Source organism: Limulus polyphemus, unplaced genomic scaffold (assembly GCF_000517525.1).
Source record: "Limulus polyphemus unplaced genomic scaffold, Limulus_polyphemus-2.1.2 Scaffold3089, whole genome shotgun sequence".
NCBI classification, from domain to species: domain Eukaryota; kingdom Metazoa; phylum Arthropoda; class Merostomata; order Xiphosura; family Limulidae; genus Limulus; species Limulus polyphemus.
The window spans coordinates 87,405-112,074 of NW_013668699.1; the positions used below are offsets into that span (position 1 = coordinate 87,405).

At 35.0% G+C, this 24,670-nt stretch overlaps 1 protein-coding gene across 1 annotated transcript in view; it reads left to right on the top strand.

Moving 5' to 3' along the window:
• Window positions 1-24,670, top strand: part of LOC106468631 (protein jagged-1-like) — a 125,509-nt gene that overhangs the window by 76,420 nt on the left and 24,419 nt on the right. The window contains exons 5-8 of the mRNA XM_022396976.1: window positions 4,304-4,422; window positions 10,278-10,633; window positions 11,955-12,105; window positions 15,975-16,139. Coding sequence (XP_022252684.1) covers window positions 4,304-4,422; window positions 10,278-10,633; window positions 11,955-12,105; window positions 15,975-16,139 — 791 coding nt within the window. The remainder of the gene's footprint in view (window positions 1-4,303; window positions 4,423-10,277; window positions 10,634-11,954; window positions 12,106-15,974; window positions 16,140-24,670) is intronic.

Consider the following 24,670-nt stretch of genomic DNA (forward strand, 5'->3'; position numbering starts at 1 on the left):
CTTTCTTTTAGTGTAAAAATTGAACAATTCCAAATTATTGGAAAGGCTGAAAATGAGCAGTGGCTACAGTTAAAAGAAACATTAGCCATAAAGGACTTAACACCTGAACTAAACAGGAAATCCAGCACTGGTGAGCTGATGTTAAAAGTGTGAGAAGAGAGAGAAAAAAAATTTGTATGTTTGAAATTACCTTGTGTTATTCATTTAAATATTATAATAACTACACATATTTGTATATTAATATCTACACACTCTACTTAAGAAAAATAATTTTCTATTAAACTGTACATATTAACAACCTACCTGAAAGCGCATAAAAGCAAGTAGCTTGCTGACCTCATGTGATAAAACTTCAACTGTTTTTTCATATATTTCCACTCGGTTAGGCTGTTCATTGGATTTAGGCTAGGAATACACAAAACAGTGTTTCTGATGAAGTTATTTATATTATATACATAAATATAACTGAAATTCAGCATTTTTACTTTAAGTTGAAATCCAAATAGATATTTCTATGATAACTTATTGCTATTCTTATGGCTAATTGCAAAGGTAAAAAACCTATATATATATTTTTATTAATTTCTTTATCTTGTTCCAACTCCTGGTATCAAATCATTCAATTAGAGCATCACACACATACTTTTTTGTGGAAATGATTGCTGTAATCTAGAGTATACTATATAGAAAGTAACAGCTATCTTGTTTTTTGTGCAACTGTATATATATATATATATACAAATTAATACACAGACCTCTCTCTAGTAAAGGTGCCAAAATACATTTGCCCTTAAAAGCTTTGTTCTACGAGTGTTTAAATAAAGACTATTACAGTGTTAGATACATTGCATCCAGTCTCTTTCTTTACTTCAAACTTGGTTGAAACAACTCAAATCTTTCTCTGCAAAATATTTTATGGCAAACATCCAGTTACTCTACAGCTCTTATCAAATTATTCACAGGGAAATGACTGAACCTGAGAATACCACAGAGTAGGTAGGAAGGATTTACTTTTGCAGGGTGTCAGTTTATCTCTTAATAAGTGTATGTGCCTGTGCTCTCCCAGTTTTTTGTGTTACTGAATTGAAGTTTCAAATTCTAGGAAATGGCACATTTTATAAGTCAAAAGACCAATATCTAGAAAGACGAGTTAGGTGCTGAGGAGCTTTGGCTGTCAGAGAGAGTTGTCAGGTCAAGGAATTTTTTTTTGGCCATTGGACTTTTGCTAATCCCGTGAAGATCCACGACTTCTTTCTCAAAGCTGCCAAAGATCCAAAACAGAGAACTGCTAGAATCTGATACATCCATGATGGCTGATCAGGTCCTTCCCCTGATGTTTAACCTTATAGCACAGGAGGAATGTATGACAAGATAACACCAGCATCAGACACGATGTCCACTACACCCATTGAAAATGCCCAACACAGGTACTCAGTTGACCCTAGCCCAATGGGACCAGCCGAATGACACTGGAGGGGCTACCCCAAGGCCACGTGTTTACAGGAATTCAAGGCCAAAGTGGTGTGTTGCAGTGCCCCAGACACCACTCAACCACCAGGATTCTTTCCACCCCTTCAAGGGTCGCCACACACGGCAAACACGTGGGTGAATGTTTAGATCCCAGAGGAAGTAAGTGAAAATACAGAACCTTCCCTGGAAGGTCCCCTCACCACATACAGAAATCCACCCCGAGGGGCCTTAATACAGACAATAGGTAATCTGTCCCCAAATTACAAATATGATTTAAAAGAAAATCAAACTGAAGATAATACAAATCAAATTTCAAATATGAATGGTAACAAATGATTAAAATAGTAAGCACAAAAATGCCATTAATTCTTAAGAAAAACACATCTGAATAAAGCAGTGCCATGGAAAGAATGAGTCTTTGATCCAATGCTAGTGCTCATGAGGTTTACTGCACAGGGCTATAGTTTAATGATGATTACATCATAGGCTGGTGCAGACACATTAATATGTGTAGTGGTAGGAACTTTGTTCAAGGCTTCTGATGTGACAAAAATCTTCACAACAGTGGTGCAAGATAATAACTTTTGTGTTTTATATAGAGATAAATATAATTAAAACATTTATCAAACAATTACATTTTTATAACAACAGTAGTAAATCACTAATTGTCCAAACAATGTTTATATCAGGCCTTAGCATATGAATAGGTAAGCTCTCTTTTATTTGGAGGCTCTGTTCTTCATTGGCCCTCACTAAGAACTTAAACCAACTAGAATGAACAACAACGTCACATTCTTTTAGGACATGTTGAAGTACATTTGACTTAATGTGGGATCGAAGGTTAGCATGATCTTTAATTTTCATTTTTACAGCAAGGACAAATAAATTCAGACTACATATTATGATCGTAAGGTTGGAGTCTGGTTCTTAAATCTAAATAAAAAACCATATGTAACAATTGGGTTTAAACACACATCTTAATTGCATCTATGGCTACATACTTCAAATGACATTTTTCAACTGATTCTTAATGGTTAAAGAATATTTACATATGTAGGGTAAACATGACAAGAGGAAATTGTTAATGGTATATTAATATTTTGCTTATTTAAATAAATATAATGTATTCTATAAATTACAAAACTTGAAAAATGATAAGGTCAGATTGAATGAATTTAAACTAAATGGGAGCAAAAACAACATTATTATTTTTTACTTACCTGGGGTATAGCACGAGAACAGCAACGCCAAGTATACAACATCACAGCATGCACTTCACCTTCTTCTAACATTTTATTCTAAAAAAAAAAATTTTACTCTTTATAAAACCATCTTACCATTATATTGAAATAAGCATGTAATAAACTACATCCTTTCATGGTGTCAGAAAAACATGGGAATTAGCTTGTCCCAGAAGAAGAATGGTCAATCTTTCAAAAGCACTCAGGTTATAGGGTATTATAAACTATATCCATTCATCTAGAAGCTCACATATTGATAGTGCTTTGCATTTATGATTCACATAGTTTATTTTTACATAGTTTTCAATTATACTAACTACACTGTTCATGAATGGCAAATATCTTTATTACCAATTATCACTTTTTATGTTTCAACATAACATCAGGCTCTACAATACCAATAATTAGTGATATAATGCTATGTTATATACATAATACTAACTATAGCAGTTAAGTATACAAATATTGCACATGTAACTGGCCTTGAACTATTTCCCACCTAAATTACATGTTTTGCCATAAACAGCACTAATAAATGATTTAATTGTCATCCAACAATAGCACTCCACCAATAGGAGGGTGACACATCATCCATGCATAGTAGATCTTCATTAGCACTTGCACTCAAAATTAACTTCATTCTTAGAAAAAGAAAAATAATATTCACTGGTAGAGGGGAGGTAAGGAAAATGTTAATTTACAAGATTATCAACTTACCTCTCTGCATAAAAGTAGCTAGAATCCCACACTGATGTGATGGAGGAGCCATTACAAATAAGAAAAACTGGATTAGCTCCCTTCCAAAAAAATGTCAGAAAGGGAAAAGCCATGGAGCATATCACTCAACAGCAAGGGCTTACTAGACGAGCAATGCTCATGGCAAACTCTCATCCTTCTCAGATAGGGGGATACTCTTGGCCCAGATGGGTTGCAGGGAAGGGTGGAATAAATACATGACCAACTGAGCATTTGCATACAACAGGTCACATGGACATGAGGTGTAATGTGGCTAGAGCAATAATCAGACTTTCACGTGTGTTCTGTTGTACAATATACTCACCACACAAACAGGAATGGGGACTAAGGTCCCTTCCTGCATCCCAAGAGGAACACTTGACCCCATCTGGACAGTCAAAACCACATGTAAATTAACATACAATGGAACAGGTGGTGTCCTGCACTGACATGGACACCCATACCCTACTTCCCAATGTATTGTGCTGCCCACTCAAACTCTGTCCTAAGGGACTGCACAACCAGCGAGTAAATCTCCAAGTCAACCACCCCAGTGGCTAGGAACTGGCAATAGCAAGGGTCTCCCAAGTTCCACTCGATAATTGGGAGGGGGTCTGCATTTGTGGTGACCCAGGAGAAGTGCCCAGATCTAATCAGACTTAGCCATTACAAACATCTTTTACTTGATTAGCATGAACCCTATTTTGAAAAGCTGGCATGCAGGAACCAGGGAAGGAACTGACTTCCATACGAGGGTAGGATGAGGGATCCAAATCATATCTATACCAGCAGAAAACCACTGCCCTACTCTCAACTGAATAGATGTATTATTTTCATATTGTATATTTCACATTCAGAAGGAACCTTCATCGTCCATCACTCCAGCAGCTTGGAACTTCTCTTACTCCACTGGAAGAAACGGGTAGAAAAAAACACAGTGGAGAGTCCGGAAGACACACCAGAGACAGTGCAATGGGTGACCATAAAACCCTATATTCAAAAGCAGACCAAAAGTGATTTACCCAATCTAAGGAATGGTAGGGATGAGCAGCAATCCCTTTTTCTTTACCCATGAAGTCCATGGGTGAGTATGGTCCAGAACAGGTATATTTAAGAAGCAATTATAACACGAGGAATAACCTACATATGATTCTATGGAACACTCCATCTCTAGTATATTACAGAACAATGTGTGTGTTTAACCCTACTGACACAGATCTTCTTTCTATAGTCACAGGTCAAAAACCATGTCATCTCGTTTGTACACTCACATTCAAAAGTTTATTGAACAACTGTTTTATAAATGCGTTTCAACAAGTTTGGATCAAATTGTAGATTATAATTCCAATTTTAGTATTATACATTAGTTAATTTCTTAACTAAAAAAAAATATTTAAAAAAAAACACCTAAATATTGATTTTTGTTTGTCACGTGGTATGTTGAATGCAGCATTGATTTAAATTAGATGTTTGTGACGTCCAAATAAAAATCTACAGTTTCTTACAAATTAGATACTCACATTACCGATATTGACAAGCTAGAATATAAGAAAAGTACATCCTATCTTTTCTATTCTCTGAGATTTTAATATATTTATTAAATCAACCAAGGTGGTCCCACCCACCTCTTCCATTTTTTGAAAATACTTGCTTACATACACCTACTTCGCCCAATGACATGTGTATAACCAATCAAAAGCTCAGAATGTCCCCCTAGTGGTTTTCTCAGCTTCTGCAAAGTATTTATGTGGGGAAACTCTTTCTTTTCATGCTAGATTCCAAGCAGTAAGGTAAGACATTAGTGAGCTCAAAAATTCATATTTTATAAGATTTAAGCTATTTATACTAAACATTTGTGTTATAATTTGGAGTCATTCTATTTCCTAAATTTTTGTGGTGGTCAGTCCAATTGACCAAACCTGTATAGAGATACAGTTGTGAAAATAACAGATAAAACAAGTTTGATAATTATCTGGAGGTTATAAAAATTTGAAATTTTTAATCTTAAAATTACTTTGCATGTTTGATATTCAACATTCGAAAAGAAAAAAATATTAAAACTTGACTAAGTTGATAAACCTCCATGGAAGAAGGTAAAACAGAACATGCCAATAATGAAGCTACTTGCTGTAATAAACCAGATTTAATCAAAAAGGACCAGATAAAAACTAGGCATGAAGACAAAGGACAGAATGGCAGGATGAACTACCAAGAACTAAGGCTGCTATAGAATGGATAGAGTGTTGGGAAGAGGCAATGGTGGAGCAGATTGGATCTGAAGCAGCCACAGAAACCATGGTTGAGACAGCCAATATGGAGCAATAAGAAGGACATGACAGTGGATGATAAAATCACCTTGAAAAGGAGTCAGATAAAAGGATAAACATAAAGGAATTTGTCTGTCCAATCCTGACAAATAGCAAATGCATCCAGATATGGGGTACCCACCTGAGAGCACAACCAATGGAAAACCTGAGGATCTAAAGACCACGCCATCGCATAAATTTTGTCCGGGTGGGAAAGATGATCTGCAACCAGATTGAAAGCATTCGGAACATGACACGCAAAGAGATGAATACCTTGTGTGCAGGCCCAAAACATGAGATCCAACATTTAAGAAGAAAGGGAATGAGTATGGGTGCCTCTCTGTAGTATTGCAAGATGAAGAAAATGATCCAAAGCTTGCTGACCAGCAAGCAGCTCCAGGTTATTGATATGGTAGACCTTTCTGTTGTAGGTGATGGACTTGGCGTTCCACCTATGCCCCCCGCTGTGAAGGAAAGCGTCCATGAAAAGATGTAAATCTGGATTATGGGGAGGAATGGAAACCCCCACCAAAGTGTGAGCCCTGTCCAACTACCAATTCAGGTCACTGACAAGGGAAGAAGGAAGAGTAAAAGGTACATCCAAGGGATCCTGTGCAAGGTTCCAACGAGCATGAAGAGTCCACTGAAGGGATCTCATATGAGCATGACCCATGGGGATAAGTGCCATCATAAAGGACCACATCCTCAAAAGAGATAGAACCTAATGATCAATAAGAAAGGGAGTGGTAAGGGCATTGATGCCCACCAGCTCCATCAAACAGAGTTGAAGAGGAGGAAGTTGGGCCCAAATGAGTGTTGATCAAAACACCCAAATGGAGAAGATATTAAGTAGGAGCAAGGAAGGATTTCTACAACTTCTGAAAGAAGCAGATGAGTGTGTTGGGCAGATTCCAGGTTGAAATAAGCCAAGAGTCAGTCATCCATGTAATGGTGGAAGCACAACCCTTGAGTGTGCATAAGACCTGCAAAAGCCTTGATAACCTAACAAAAGACCTGTGGAGCTGTAGCAAGCCCAAAAGGAATAGTGCGATAAACAACCCTGTGATGAACAAACTGAAAGGTACTGTCTCAATAAAGGAATATGGAGATAAGTGTTCGAGATGTCGACCTTGGTCATCCATAAGCCTGAGGAAAAAATCCACCTGAGAGTAAGAAATGACTTCATGGTAAAATGAAGTAGTACCAAGAAGCGATTGAGGCATGACAGATCTATTACAGGCAGCCAGTTTCCAATTTTTCTTGGGGACCAAAAACAGCCTGGAATAAAATGATGGAAAATGGTGAAATACAGTTTTGGTGGCATGTTGAGAAAAAAGATCTTCTACTGCCTCATACAGACATTGACATTTAGAAGGAGGCAAGGGAAAGAAAACAAGTATCTGAGACAATCAAGGAGAGAAGACGAACTGGATAACAATTCCTTCTGATAAAACCTGAAAAACTCATATATCCCTGTCAAAAACTTCCCATCGATGAACAAACTAGGATACACAAGCCCCCACTGAACTGGAACCCACAGGGTAGCCACCGATACTGAAGGTGACATGACACTCATCATCAAAAGAAAATAAGATTTCCTTGTGGAAGAAACAGGTAATGGTTGGAAACAGATATAGGGGATTGCTGAAGCTCCATGTGAGATAAATGATCAACCAATGTGGAAAGAGTTAAATGCTGTCTCACAGATTCCACCCAAGATTTCAAAGTCACCAGAAAATCTCCAATGACCAACTGATAGAGAAAACGAGGAAGGTGCAAGTCCTGAAGATAAGGAGATGGTAAACGAACGTGGGACAAAACCATATCTCTCCCCCAAAAGATCCCAATAACAAAGGAACCACATATCTAAAGAAAGAGCCAAAGTTGACAAACGTGACAACAAAGAGGTAATTAGGGCAAATGCATCCCAGAAAATCACAAGAAATAGAATGATCCCAGTGAATAAACAATCGATTCCTACTACCTCAAGCCACATAGCACTTGAGGACCCTAACAGGACATAACAAACAATCAGGATTGGAGAGATCATAAAGGTGAGAAGTGTCTGACAAATGGATTGGTTAGAAAGATCTTTACCCTTCCCTGGCTGCCAGTGTCTTGGGAAGAAAAGACCTATCGAGGTAAAGCAGATAAAAACATGGAATGATAAAGAGTCCGATGCACATGGATTGCAAACAACTCCAATTGACAATGTCCACAAGCCAACAACAACAAAAAATAAAATTTAAGAGAAAGATGAAACAAAGAACATGAAGCTAATAATGGCTGGAGACGGCTTAAATGGGTAATGAAGAAAAACTTTAATACAAGTTTAACATGACAGCAAATGTACAACGTTTCGACAAGGTTTTGTGAAGTTCCCAAAAACTGTATTTTAAATAACTTTGAGAATTCTTTGAAGTCTTGTTTGTTAATATAAAAACAAGTACCTGATGATGACAAAACCGTGTCGAAATGTTGTACATTTGCTGTCATGTTAAACTTATATTAAAGTTTTTCTTCATTACCCATTTAAGCCGTCTCCAGCCATTATTAGTCTCAAAGTGGGTTCCTCGTCATCGAATTTAGTGGCACTTGAAATTCTTTTAGGCAGGATTAGAGTAAATTAATTTATGAGACCTTGGGCAGCGGTCAACTACGTCAATCGAAAGGGTTTGACCTTCTTAGTCCAAAACTATAATTGGATTCTCAAATCGGACGGAGCTGTGAGCTAAAAGTTTGTACTTGAAAAAAACTCAGAGCCATTCTATGAGCCGATATGCCGCGGCTTAAAAACTTTTCCCTCTCCCTTTTACATAGAATTTGAATTCGTTCACTTGAATTCTTCGCACGAAATGTCCAGAGACGATCCTTATAGTTCATGTGCTTTTCGTATAGGATAAAATTTCTTTCTTTGCTCCTGAACGTCGTACGACCGGTATTATACATAGCGCTTATAAAACGTATACAGACTATACCAAGCATCCATCTGACTTTATAGCCATTACAGACTATACCAAGCACCCATACTGACTTTATAACCATTACTATTCCAAGCACCAATACTGACCTTATAACCACTACAGACTATACCAAGCACCCATCTGACTTTATAGTCATTACAGACTATACCAAGCACCCATCTGACTTTATAACCATTACAGACTATTCCAAGCACCAATACTGACCTTATAACCATTACAGACTATTCCAAGCACCAATTCTGACCTTATAACCATTACAGACTATTTCAAGCACCCCTCTGACTTCATAACCATTACAGACTATTTCAAGTACCCATACTGACTTTATAACCATTACAGACTATTTCAAGTACCCATACTGACTTTATAACCATCACAGACTGTTCCAAGCACCCACACTGACTGTATAACCATTACCGACTATGCCAAGCACCCATACTGACTTTATAACCACTACTACTGCGTGACGCAAAATATTTCTAGCGAAATTTAAAAATATGTTATATGTAACATTTTATTCACTACATTATGTTGTAACAGAAGGAATATGAAGAATTATTTGTTGGTTTTTCAGTCAAACATTTCCAACGTGACTTGAATTAATTTTTCAGTTTCATTAAAATGTCATGTTCATTTCTATACATCATTACTCCAAGATGTGCATTAATTAAAATCTTTATAGTTGATGTTTGATTTCAAAACTGTGTAAATGCATATCTACACATTATTAGTTATTGAGTTTTTATATTGTTTGTTACTAATCTCACCTGTTTAAGCTAGTTTACTAATGCGAATTATAAACTTCTTTTGAAATGTACTTATGAAATTTCATTGGAAAATCTGATTGAAATAAATGTGATGAACTAAAAACAGATTAAAGTATAATCAATCTCTTTCCTCGACACTTGTGAATTTTTTAACCTTTTATAATATTTACCTCATTAGATTTCAGTTAGAAAGCACTTGATAAAGGTGCTAAACAACCGTTGTATAATTCCTTTACGCACCAATTAACGCCTGATGTAAAACATTGTATAACTCCTCATCCCAGTAATTAACGCCTGATGTAAAATGAAAAAAACAAAATTCTAATTTATGTAATGCTCGTAGCTCTAACATTTTAAACATAAAATATACAGTTTGTAGAGAATGTGAAAGACGGTTCCTAGACTAAATTTTGTGTCACAACATTGCCAGTACATAAATAAAGAAACGCTATCAGCATTTGATCCCCTTTACACGGGAAGACATGGAGCCCCCTCCCCACCCCCCGGGGGTGATATATGGGGTCAGATCCGAATGCCACTCTCTCCTATGTTACTCCTCGGGGAGTCGTAAAGGTACATGGCAGATTTGGTGACAATCAGTCCCGTGGTTCGCCAATTATAAGTGAACACACAGACACACATAGTCTTTTATCAAATGAATGGTTTTGATTTGTGTAAAGTAACCGATGTAATAACAAGTTAATATATGCATGAGACTGCTGCTATGATTACTTACCCAATCCTAACTTAGTTCAGTCTAACCTTATCTGACAGTTATTTCACTGGAACCATCAGATGCTGACGAATGCGTAAAAGATCCTTGTATCAACGCTCTCTTGTGTAAGAATGTGGTTGGAGATTATATCTGTGAATGCCAACCTGGATGGATGGGAAAAAATTGCGATCACAACATTAATGATTGTGTTGGTCAATGTCAAAACGGAGCCACGTGTATTGATTTGGTAAGCGACTACCACTGCGCCTGCTTCCCAGGATTTACAGGAAGGAACTGCCAGACCAACATTGACGACTGTGCCAGCAACCCCTGTTTGAACGGAGGAGAATGTGTAGACCTTGTGGCTGCTTTCTCTTGCATCTGCCCTGTTGGGTATAAAGGAGCGAGGTGCGAGGTGTGTATCATTTTTCACATAAATTCTTCTTTGTTTTAGTATGTTTTCTGTGTCAGATACAACAAGTGCAAGTCAAAGGCCTAACTTCTAAAAGCATTATGCAATTTAACTATTTAGTTTTAAAACACATCAAGGAAGCATTTGGTCTCCCAAACTTATACTTTTTTATAGACAATTTTAATTGTAGATTTACGGTTATTTTTATGTAAATATTTAAAAAGTTTTAAGAGTAATTTTTAGACTTCATGAAAAATAAATGCTTTTTTTACACTCTAGTAAATATAAGTGTTGACTTAAACCATATAAAGTAATGTTTACATAGAGGATTACGAGTCTGTTATTAGGTTTAACCGTGTATTATTATATTTGCTTACAAATTCTTAATGAAAATATTAATTATAACATGGATTATATTATATGTATAGGTTAGTGGATTGTAGGGTTTATACGATAGGCTGGCTACACCCTATCCACCACGGGGAATCGAACCCCGGATTTCAGTGTTGTAAGTATGTAAACTTACTGCTGATCCACTGGAGAACAGACCAATGGAACGACCAAATCCAATCGTTATCGATAGGAGCTATTGAGAAATGACATGTTGACCATTTTGATTTCCAGTATGATTATATTATGTACTCTCAATTTTTAGATCACATTTTTTTACCAACATAGATACTTTTCGGTCTATTAATAAATAACTAAAAATTGTTCATTAGGTTATTTTTACGCATATCACAAATATATTCGTTAAAATAATGGTGTTCATAAAGCATGTTGGCCAGATGCACCTATTTGATACGTTATTGCCCCAGGTGGCTCAGCGGGAAGACTAGGAGCTTATAACATCCAAGAACTAAGTTTCGATACTCGTGGTGGGCAGAACACAGACAGCTTGTGTAGCTTTAGGCTTTACAACAAGAACAAGATATGTCAGTTTATGTGAATACCAGACCTTAAGTCGCAGCACTTAATAAGTCCATTTGAATCAGTTTAAAGTTTTAATACCAACTAACTTATTTTATGAACTGTTTTATGACAGCTTGTGTAGTTTTAGGCTTTACAACAAGAACAAGATATGTCAGTTTATGTGAATACCAGACCTTAAGTCGCAGCACTTAATAAGTCCATTTTGAATCAGTTTAAAGTTTTAATACCAACTAACTTATTTTATGAACTGTTTTGTAATTCTTTTTTCTTGAAATTTAACAGTTGGCTTTGTGAAGAGCAACTTTTTCAAGGGGTTATTTGGGTAGTGGTTATCTGAAACTTGATAAACGTAAATGTTCAACTAATTTTTGGAAATTATGGGGTTTTTCAGATCGATGACGATTTTTGTAATCCCAATCCCTGTGAAAATGGAGCGTCCTGTTTCAACATGCATAGGGATTACTATTGCCATTGTTCTGCTGAATATCACGGAAAAAACTGCTCCCAACCAAGACCCAAGTGTACTTCTCCTCCTTGTGAAGGTAAGTTTATTTTCTGTTTTACAAGGAACTGGTATGTTAATCAGCTTTTTTTTTCTCTCTCTCTTTCTTTCGTGTTATTATCATAAGTATTTCTCTAATTAAACACGGCATTTTTAAAATACATGTTTTACGGTGGCTTTTGAAGTACTTTCAAAGGCGATGGCATCACAACACAACAGAAGTCTGTGTGTCTATGCCAGTATATTTCGTGATGGCGGTAGTTCATGTAATTAATTATCTTTACTACGGTGTCTTACTTGAAATCATTAGTGTGTTCATTACTATTTATAGTCTGATCCGAGTCAAGCCTTACTTTCCAAATTGTCAATGTTTTTCAGGTGAAAGAAATGTTGAAATCAACAACGATGGTTGAAATTACTCCTTTATGACCCTGGTTAGAGACAAGACAGAGAACGCCATAATCTTCTTAACAATATTCTTTCCATATAATTGGTATATACAATAACTAGTTCGTTAGATGATTTGTTGTTAAGCGCAAAGCTACATAATGGGCTGTCTGTGCTTTGCTCACCACGGATATCGAAACCCGAATTTTACCGTCGTAACCAGTATTTTTAGTTAATGTTTTACTTGCAATATACTAGTATTAACAAAAAAGTTGTTATAAAAAACGCCAGATCATAATGTTTTAGTTGCAGTATGCTAAAAAACAGAAATTATAAAACAAATGCCAGAAATTCCGTACCGATAAAATATTTAAAAAATGAAATACAAGTATATGTATATATATATATATTTAGGTTTGTGAGTATAAGTGAAGAAAACTATTTTAACTTTCCAAGGTTGGCCATATGAAGTAGATATGACTGTGAAATTGGTACGTTGGATTGGTTATCTCTGTAGTCTAAAATGTAATGTACAAGTAATTATGACGAAACACCCGAGTTGACTAATTCGTTACCCGACCCGGCATGGCCAGATGGTTAGGGCGCTCGACTCGCAATCTGAGGGTTGCGGGTTCGAATACCCGTCACACCAAACACGCTCACCCTTTCAGCCGTGTGGCGTTGTAATGTGACGGTCAATCCCACTATTCGTTAGTAAAAGAGTAGCCCAAGAGTTGGCGGTGGGTGGTGATGACTAGCTGCCTTCCCTCTAGTCTTACACTGCTAAATTAGGGACGACTAGCGCAGATTGCCCTCATGTAGCTTTGTGCGAAATTCAAAACAAACAAACACTTTGAAAATCTACTTTGAAAGTTTACGTTACTAAGCAATATCCAAATCATTTCAGTCAGGGTTGTGATAGAACATTCTTCAAGTTCAGTACCGTTTACCTTCATTAGGTTTAACATTAACTAGTATAGTAACCGTTTACATGAAAAATTTTTTACTCCATGTTTACTTCATAGCTGGGGTAAAATGGGAGGATAAAAATCTAGTCAAATGTTTACTGGAGGAAAACACTTGTAGCATCATAAAGTGCGTTAAATCATTAGTATGATGTATGCATGGCTGTTTACGGCCATGGGCTGTCATTGTATAGATTGATAGTATGTCTGGACAGGAAAGCCAATCTGACACGATCGGGCTCTTTCAATTCAGAAAGGCATTCCGCTCAAAGAGTGTTATTATCTCAAATTACCACGAGTGGCTGGCTGGCTTGGGAAGCTACCTAGACTCCGTATTAACAACAACGTAAAGTCTTGCGTATCTTCTAACCCCATGTCAACCAGTCTTTCTTGCTGCACTGGTTCTTCGGACCACATATTCTTTCTCTTCTACCTGTCGTAAAGCTGTTGCAATCTTCTCACATTAGCGTTAGTCGGAATCACAATTTACCGCGGTAACTGGGGAATGTTGCCTATTCTCAATCCAAGAATTTCGCAAATTGCTTGCACTTTTGAACTTGGAAATCAAGGTGACTATCATTTCATTATAACAGTTTTTGTACTCGGCATTTTTTTTTTCCACCAGCAATTTTTTTTTGCTTCAAAACCAAGATTTTATAATGCAATTTTACGTTGTTTCTAAGATGTGCATTTTGGCGTATCGGATGTGCAGTCAAGTGAAGACAATCTTAAATATGTTCAAGACGTGATAACGGCCTCAGTGGGAATCTGTCTGGATTTTCAAGCTTAATTGTTAGAATAATTTATAATATAGAACACGAAGTGAAGTTATATGTTCAGGTAGATGCGATTCTCGAAGTGGAAAAAAAAGGACTTATAAACTCGTGTGCTCCACTAAACATTAAAAGTGTGGGAATGTTTTTCTCTCCCAAGGATCTCCCTTAAATCCTGCGTGTTTTGAAACAATTAACTTGTCAAGATGACGGATTTGTCCCAATGAAGTTCTTCACAAATGATTGTTTGTTTTTAAGTGTAAAGCTATATAATGGATCATCATGTGTTAGCATCGAACCTTAATTTTTTGCGTTATTAAACCCTCAAGTTTACCGCTGTGCCACCGTGGGGCATTTGCAAATGAAATATAAGGCTAAATTTTAGTTTATGGGGCTCCCTTACGTTTAAAGATGATTGGTTTGAGTGACCCGCGATATCTCTCACAGCAAATTAGGTTATTTTAACTAGAGGCGAACCTGTGGGCATTTTTATGGCATTATTATTAGAGCGATCATTATAAGAGATTGATTGCTTGATATATCGTCTGTTAGATTTTTAGATCCATGAAATACACGAAAAATGGTTATAGTGGTTACCTGATTTTAAAAAGTTAACGGTTGTCATTGTATTTAAAGGATATATGCATATCCTAAGTAATACACAGAAATCCATGAAAACTATCAAGATGGAGTCAGGACTTGTTAATAATAGATTTTATCAGTTTCGTAGTGAACCCATGACCCGAAAAAACCTGTTTACATTAAGCAGAGTTAGTGTACTGACAGGATCGAGCGTGACCTCGTGGTTATAGCGTGCACGAGCTTCTGAATAGAGGATTCATGGTTCGCACTCTACACTTTGTGGCCGTAGGTGGGTATAATAGTGGCAGTCAAATACTACGATTCCGTCAGACAAGAGTTGGCGGTGAATACTGTTGACTAGTTGCCTGCCCTCTAGCCTATCAGCTCGAAATTAGGGACGGCTATACGCAAATAGCTCTTTATGAACTGCGCAAAAATTTAGAAACAAACCAACAAAGAACTTTACCGACAACATCAAAGTGTATTTTAGATAATTGATAATGCCAGTGACTGAACGGCTTCGATCATAGCATATCAAATAATACCCAACGAACTTACTGACATATGTTAAAGTGTGGGCTTATTTGAAGTAACCCTCAAATTACCGACGTGTTTATATACTATTTACTACTTTCTTGAGTAATTTTGTTTTTGCCACGTACAGCAATTTGTATAGAGAACTGACTCCAAAAAATGGATGAGATCACTCATTTTCTATGTAAAACATTTTGGGAACCCAGCAGTATTTAGTAGGATTACTTGCAATATTGATGGCAATTGAGTTGAAATATTTGTGTGTGGCTTATACCTTACCAAAAACCTTGTAATCAACAGTCATGAACCCACAAGTAGTTTGGTGCATAAACACTTTAGAAAAAACAGTGATTGAAAAAAATGATAGGGTCAGTAAGAATTATGTAAGAGTAGACGATTTAAGCTTGGTACATGTCAGGTGACACATTTTTGTATATTGTTGCTTACGTCAAGAGTTTTATCATAATGTGGGTTTGGACTGTGGTATTGAGAATGAATTTATTCTACTTAATTATGCAATACATTTTACCCATAATTTGGTATAATCTCTGTTTCCGCCTAACCTTATGACTTGATCCATATAAACATTAAGTTTTAATATGGCACTGTCGTTGACCAATACTTGCATATAAATAATTAATTATACCATTTTCTTGTTGTTTTTTAAGCTTATGACGGTTGTATGGTGCCTATTTCTACTAACACTTCCAGTGGAAAACAGCGACTTAGCGGTTCAAATGTCTGTGGAGATCATGGCAAGTGTATCAGTGAACCACTAGGGGGATTCACATGCGTCTGTGATCCAGGCTATACTGGCAGATATTGTCATGAAAGTAAGTTTATCTTGTGTTTAAGTTCAATTATTTTTTGAAACGATTTAGTGACTATAACTTAAGGCTTTATTTATTGTTGAACGAGCTAACCTTAAATCATTACACTGTTAACATTTTTTAATACTGGAAGTCTCTGTTGGAAATGCTAATTATAGATGTAATTAGTGTAAACAACTTGAAAACACTAATTAATTACTCTTACGTTTATGTTATTTTATTCCAAATTATTGCACTTGAATGACGACAAAAACGTGCACGAAGTTTGTGGAAATCTAGTAAACACATTCATCAACTTTTTATTATTTGCTTTCAATCAAGCAGACCAAATGCCTCAACATTTGCAGTCTATTGGCTACGTGCTTAAAAATTAGTGATGTCGGAAATTCTAAATAATACTTGTGGTATATATTGTAATATGTATATATATCAAAATAATTGTAGATGGATAACGTAGTCTTGAAAGGAAAAATAAGTATTTGCTCAAACTAGTTTTATGTTTTACTGTTGTAAGATTATTTTCAGTAGTTGGCTCAAACAACCAAATACAACGAGTGTACTTATCGACGCTGTCCTTGACAGCCCGGTAATATCACAGTTTCTCTTGCTTCCCTCATTGTTAAGCCTAGCAACTACTGCAGACGACTCGTTAATGGTGGCTTTATGAGGCTTGGGTGCCAAATAAGATCTAAGCATGTTGTGTTAAAGGCAAAGCACAAGTGCCTCTTCAGTACTTATTTAAAAATTGTGATACCTCAATTGACCACCTGCAGGTTTTTTCTTAAGTCAATTTACAGTGCACTCACCAGCTCGTGTGTAGGGTGGGGAAGGTACCTGTAGACTGTGGAATCTCCTTCAGGGCAAGGATCGGCAACCTGTAGACTGCAGTCTACCTACCGACCAACCTACCTATATCAACTCCGCGTTTAATAAACGCTCTTCTAACTGTCGTGTTCATTAAAAGTTGAATTGTGTTGTTCCACCCTTGCCATGCCACTTTTCCTATCGTTATCATTTTTATTGGTTCCTTAATGAAAAAAAAAAGTTGCCCTTCAGGCCATCTTATGAATTTTTGGAATGTTCTAAGTCATCTTGAAGAAATCAAAATGAAATTAACTTTTAATAGTAGAGCTCACTTGCAACTAATTCTACATAGTGTTCTACCCTATATATATATAGATAGATACTTGTTTAGGTACACACTGTGTTTCCGTTTGAATATGTAATATGATTAAAATAAAACGTTCAACAGCTGTTAGATACATCTCGATATATTCTTCCTCTGTCTTTGAACAGAAATTTATAATCGTTTATACATCCGCTTGTGTGTATGTACGTGTATATATGTATATATGAGCCGATGGTGGCCTAGTGGTTAACGTACCCGGTCTGTGTAATTGAGGATTTATAAATCGTGATCCGTTACCATAACAATGCGCTTCACCATGGAAAAGCTGAAATAATTTCGCTTAAATTCCATAATTCGATGAGTTAAAAGTTGCCCAAGAATTAGCGGTGGATATTATTAATCCCTCAAATTTATCAGATTTATCAGTTCTGAGTGTATAGTCCTTATAGCTTTTTGCACATTGCTAAAACAAACAAACGTTATGTATACATATTGTAATTAGATACGCACACACGCACAAAAATATTTTGATACTTTTTAAAATATTTATTGTTATCATTATTATTTTACTGTTTATTAGATAATTTCTTTATTAACATAAGTCAGTTTATGTGATTGACATTGTTTATTACATTTTAGTAGCTATGCAAAAATGTTAATTCTAGTTTCTAACTTATTACACATTACTCTATAAGTTCAAATTTACTCGGAAAATATATTGAAAACGTGTTTTAAAACGTATGTTAGAATGTTTGTCATTTTATTACGTGAATGAGACATTTACGATGAAAGTAAAGCTGTTCTTTAAAAATTCCAAAAAAAATTAAGTTTAGAAATTCACTGAGTTGAGTTTTTGGAATTTACGAGTAATTCACAAATTTTTGTAAAAATCCAATTTTATTAGCTTTGTGTACACTTATCATTGAAATATCATATAATCACTTTGCAGAAGTGAAGCTTTGATTCTCGTGAGGTATTAAAATCAGGTTTAAAGTAGAGGATTAAGTAAGGAAGTGGAAAACATCTTCCTAGTGCAGTTTCTTGTCGCAGTGAAACAACAACAACGATACTTTTATTGTGACATATATAAGTAACTTCCTTCTGATTAGTAGTTGTCAACCATTTTCTTAATATCAAAGAATGAAACTTAGCTATATAAGGAGATATGATAGGTTTTGAACACCAATTCACAAATTGGCAGGCTTAATTTCGACGAAATCCGTAAAGTTTGTTTGTAGTTTAAGCATAAAACTACACAATGGGCTATTGTGCTCTGCCCGCCACGGGTACCGAAACCCAGTTTCTAGCGTTGTAAGTCCGCAGACATACCGCTGTGCCACTAAGGGACCAAAATCAGTAAAGGTAATAATAATGGGTTCATATGAAAATTTGGAGTTTGGTTCTTCCGAGGCTAACCATGTATAACTTGTAGTGATTATATATATTGAACGTTTTGAAGTTAAATCAATTTTCGAGTTGTCCAAATAATTGGGTGAAAAGTAAAGTGAGTTGGCTGTTTAAAATTAAAACATAGTACCATTAATAGAAAGATAAAAATGAATTAGCACGTTTAATAGAAACTTTTGAAATGAATGGCAAGAAAGGAGTACGACTCTAAGAGAGTGAACAAACGCTTTTTAATCATTACTGTTATATATGTAACTTAAAATGGCGACTTAAAGCATTTTAGTCTTGGTGAAGAGCTCGCCTTAGGACTACTATTTTGTTTATTCATTGAAAAGGTATAATATGCTTTATTCTTTTGCCTCCACAGTTAACTTTCTTCAACTGGTTCAGAATCGTGGTGTTATGCTAGTGAGGGACGGTTTCCATCAATTTATGATATCAAGAAAACGTATAAACGAGAATCCACAAATTGTAGATGTCGCTAAGAAACAGTTTTGTTTTATGATGAGCTCCCAAGCTAACATTCAGTACGTTCTAATCATTTTTATACGCTCGATAAATTCGTACGGAGTATAAGCCACACGTAATGTTGAATGGACTTAAAGTTGAATTAAATATGTCTCCGAAAAGCACCTCTTAAAGCCAAACTTAGAGCGAAATAAATGTTTGGCCAAAGCTATTATCACGTGTATATTACTAAATCAGTAATAACGTAGAGGTAGCAGAGAACGCATTTTCATGGTTTTATCTGTTTAAAGGTAAAAATAACGTTATAATAGCATCACTTTTTAAAACAAAACCAAACAACCAAAAAGTTTCGTCGGTGTTTCCTTGCGTATGCATGCTGTTCTACTATACGTGATCGACCGATAGCAGCAATTTTTTTAAACGCGGCAGTCCGTAGATATTTAGCGGGAGAGTTACTGTAACGCCGAACTAGGCGCATATTGATATTTTTCAAAATAATCCGCTGCCTTGTTTAATATGACAGATAATCGAGTTTTAAGTATTGAAGAAGGTATTAATCTTTAGTTGCTGTACGAAAATTAGTGTGATAAGACCTAACCTTTAAAAGCTACATTAAACTACAGAAACAAACTATACGCGTTCTCTCAGGATATTCGTGAATAAGGTTTCACATCGTAGTATTGTATGTAGTAAATGTGTGCTTTGTGTGGTGAAGCGTTTGATAGGTAATTGACTAAGAGACTGATCTGTTTCCCAATTGGTATTTTCGATGCACAGTCTTTGGTTTGGTTTTTGTTATTCGTAATTGACATTAGATAAAGGATCTATACTTCTTTCTTGAACTAATGCATTTATATGTGTGGGAAAAGTTTGAATCGTTTCACAAATGTGTATAAGATTTACAAGAATAACTGCATGCTCAATGAAATCTTATCTTCCGAGTGGAAAATATGTTTTTTTTAAGCGAATGTGAGATTGAATTCTTGTTGAAAGTAACTTGCATTTAATATAAAAAACAATTGTGACGTTCTTACACGTTATTAGTCATGGTGGTACGTACACTTTAGTAGTGCCTTATCAGTGTTAGTTTCTTTGACCATATATAGCCGCAAGACGATTAAAAGAAAAACAAGAGAGAATCCTCAATAGCCCTTATAAAATTAACGAGGTTAATCCTTATAACGCTTTGGCTAGACAATATTTCAATACACGAGTAAATTCGATGGTATTTTACTAAAACAACTATACATAGAGACACACATACATACATTTTGTCCATCTAAAAGTATTACGAAATACTTTTACCATCTTGATTGGATTTGATTAAACAATTCAATTTCATGACAATTTAAGCTAAATGTTAAGCCTTCTTTATCTGCATCGTTCTCTACTGTTTTCATTGAAAAGAATAAAATTCCACAACATTAAGTTACATACCCTGCTGGCAAGTGTTTCCTGCCCATCCAGGCTTGCACAAACAATAATAACCATTCATCAGGTCCACACAAGTACCACCATTCTGACAAGGATTCGTTTCACACTCATTGATGTCTATTGGGGAAATAAAAGTGATTCCTTTCATTAAGAAAATGGTGCACATATTTCGACTGAAATGCATACAGTACTAAGGAGGTAATAAAAACTGTTATCTCGAGTTTAATGACTTAGGTGATCTTCCCAAATAATGGCGTTTATATATTACAGAAATATATTTGCTCTTAAGTGTTTGTAAAAAAATTCAATGTCATTAACTTTCTGAATGAGGTATAAAAACGCATTGTGTGTTTCAAGGTATGTTTGTTATAGCTTAACTGTTATCAGTTCGTATCTTCTTTAAACTTTTGAAGTGTGTAATCGGTTGCTAAATTACAAGTTACAATGTATAAATAAATAAAATATAAAGTCATAAAAAATTACTTTGTTGGCATCTTTCTCCTTTCCATCCAGGTTTACACGTACAGCTGTATGTTCCGTTGATTTCTGAACAGATTCCGCCATTTGCACAGGGTGACGTTGCACAAGGATCATCAACTACAGAATGCACATTGACAGATTAGTAAAAATAATGAATCATAAATTCAAGCTTGAAGTGTCGCTGTGTGGTCTGTGGAATAAAAGCACTGATATGATAAACGATACCAATCGCGATAAATAATGTTTTGGAAAAGTGACAAACAAATTGATTAACGCTAGTTGCGTTACTGATGAAAATTAGTATTTCCTGTGGTAAAATGTAACACCAACTGTGGACTCAATCATACTTTAACTGAACTTGGAAAGTAAGTGATCTGCTGGAAATAACTTCAGAAATATAACCCGCATAAATGGTTATAGACTTCTAAAATAAATTATTCGCGGTATCGTGTTTATGTTTAAGGTTTTAGGGTAATTCAACCTTGGAATATTAAATGCAGTTATAACCAGATGTTTGCCAGAAACATTGTAAATTCAAATCTCACTAACCTAAAGACAATTAAAGGAAACATTATAGTTACTACGAATACATTTCCAGATATTCGAGTCAAGTCATAACACGTAATGCGGTCTACCTTGGCAATTTCACAGCTTGCAAACTGCAATTTGATGTATTTCTAACATTCAGTCAAATTACCCCAAAGGAGACACCACAAAGATCCGCAAAATGGCATTAACAGTTCAAACGAACACAAAAGTATCTCAAATGACACATTTCAGCAAGTATATTTATTTTTTATTGCTGCACTATGTTTTCCAAACATTAATCTTAATCGAAGCCGCGGATTAATCTTATGTGTACGAAATTTTAAAACAATTATACAATATGACCGCTTATTGCTATTTTTGAATTATTTATATTATTTAGAGATTTTGTCAAGTGACGTGTTTTTGTTAGTGTAGTCCTGCATCGTTCGTTGGAGTGTCGTTTGAGGTATTTTTTGGGGTCCATTGGTGTGATTAAATGAACTTGCATTTGAAAGTTTTGTTAGTAGTGAACAAGAAAACTTCCAGTATTCAAAGAATATCTTATTCTCAATATATTTTATAATTAGTTGATGATATTTCTTAAACGTTTAACTTGGTTTTTGTATCAATTGTAACATATGAATATAATTTTAAAACAATAATTACGCTCGAAACAAAACTTTTCAACTTGTTAATTATCAAAATCAGTCTCGTGATTCACAAGTTTTCAAGATTCTGTATCTTTTCATAGAATTTAGAAATTATTGTTTTGGAGGTTTATATAAATATATATTAATGTACATTAATAACAAGAAAATTAAAATAGTGAAAGAAGTGTCAGTAACAACATACGTATTAACAACATTTGTTTAGTTGTAAACATCAATCTTTGAAAAACCAAAAGAAGAAATTTGAATGGTAGGTTATATGTCTAAAAGTCATTTTTTTTCTTCTACTTTAGCTTTCATGTTCACATTGTTATTATCAAAGCAAATACTATACTATTTCACGCTACTTTGTTGGAAACTATTTGAAAAGGATACTGCTACATTTAAAATTATAAAAATAATTCATTAATCCAAGTTTACAGATTTAAAAAATAATAATAATTAAAAAACGCCGCTTTTGGACCATTTTCATTTTATATCATAATCAAATAACTTCGAATTCATAGTAAATAAACAAATACTTAGTTCATCAACACACTGGTTTATGAATAACCTTCAACATTAAAAACCTTTATAACGGAGAATTGATTTGGGAGTCCTTCCATAGGTAAGCTTGTAATGTAGTGGTATCATAACTCTCACCTAACTCACCTACTTCACAGTTGACTCCAGAAAAGCCCTCAGGACAGCGACACCTATATTCATCAGGTGCTGTGTTTTCGCAAGTTCCGCCGTTTTGACAGGGCTCATGAGTTCCACAATAGTTAAGATCTATGGATAACATAACAAATTTCAATATCGTACTATGCTTCCCTGATTATTATTTAATTACACAAAAAATACAAACGTTAAGTGAAAAACATCTGACGTTACACATCACGCCTCATAACCCCAAAAAGATGTATGTTAGTTTTAAAAAAGAACGAAAAACAAAACATTTGTTGTTTCAAAACTTGATTTTTAATTCAAAAATATTTCTCTAAGTGAATTGTGTATTATAATAATTATACTAAATATTTATTATATTTACTTTTATATAAAAAGAGAAAACAGCTGAACGTTTCCTAGATAATATTGTACATCATTCTTATGCACATATGTAAAGATATAAGTAAACGAACTCAAAACCATGTCATATTTTATGTTTGGAGAAAATACTCTGCTTAAAACATAATAACGATAACAAAGTTTTATTCAAATGACAGTTTGCATGAATGAAAACATAATCGGTCAAACAAACTTAGTTTACTTTTAATTAAATAATGTAAAATTTTGATTATACGCTAATCATTAACCTTTGTTGCAGAGAAATCCACCCCAATTAACGTAACATTTGCATTGCCATGGCTCATTTTCGCAATAACCATGCTTACATCCTGGGTAGGGGGCACACTTGTCGCAAAGCTCGGATTCCCAGCCTGGTCTGCATCTAGTTTTTAAGTAAAAAATAAAAATTAATTAGTTTAATAAATAAAAAGTTGCAAAAAAAGCTTTTGGGTTAAAAATTATGCCGTAAGTCCTCATGAAACGTAAAAAATAACAAGATTAATTCAGGATTTAATTTCAGGTTAGAAAAATTATGGACACTTAATAATAAGCCTAACCTACACGTCAGTTACGTAGGCCTGTAAAGTATGATTTTTAGAGTTTTAAGCTGAACTTAAGTTTAACAAAAAATAATAATAATAAAGGTACTTATGTTTTTAGGTACTTTTTGTCATTGTAATTTCACCTTGCTTTACTGATGCAGTGCATTTTAAAATTCAAAGTAAGTGTGTATGCATTTATATATATAAGTATAATCTTTCCTATGATGTTTACCTATTTTGTCGTGAACAGTCATTGAAAACGCATTCTTTGACCAACACCTCCATCTTAATCTCCGTTCACAGGTTTTACTGAATTGTTACCTTTGTTTTGTACAAAGTTGAAAATATATGCATGTGCTCTATTGTGAAGTTTGACAAAAAAGGAAGCATCAGTGCAAATTAAGAAGTTTCACTTTTGGTAAGCTAACACTTTTCTGTATTATTTTTCTTCCAAATAGATGTTTCCCATTTTACACAAAATAACCATTGACAAATATGTTGGCGTGTATCAACAAACAGGTGTAATAAATAATGTAGCTTTATATTATTAAATGGATAACTTCAGATACTGATTTGGGCTCATTATATGAGTAATTTTTTTTTGTAATTAAGTGTAAAGCTACACAACGGGCTGGTAATGAACCCGATTTTTAGCGTTATAAGCCCTCAGGCTCATCGATAAACTACCGGTGGTGTTGATGGTGTGGGGCACATGGGTAAATTACTATAACTTAACACATCGTAATATTGGTCAGTTACTCTGGAGACACTTGCTGCAACTGTAACCGAAAGCTTGTGAACAAATTAAAACATGGAAATATAAACATTGTT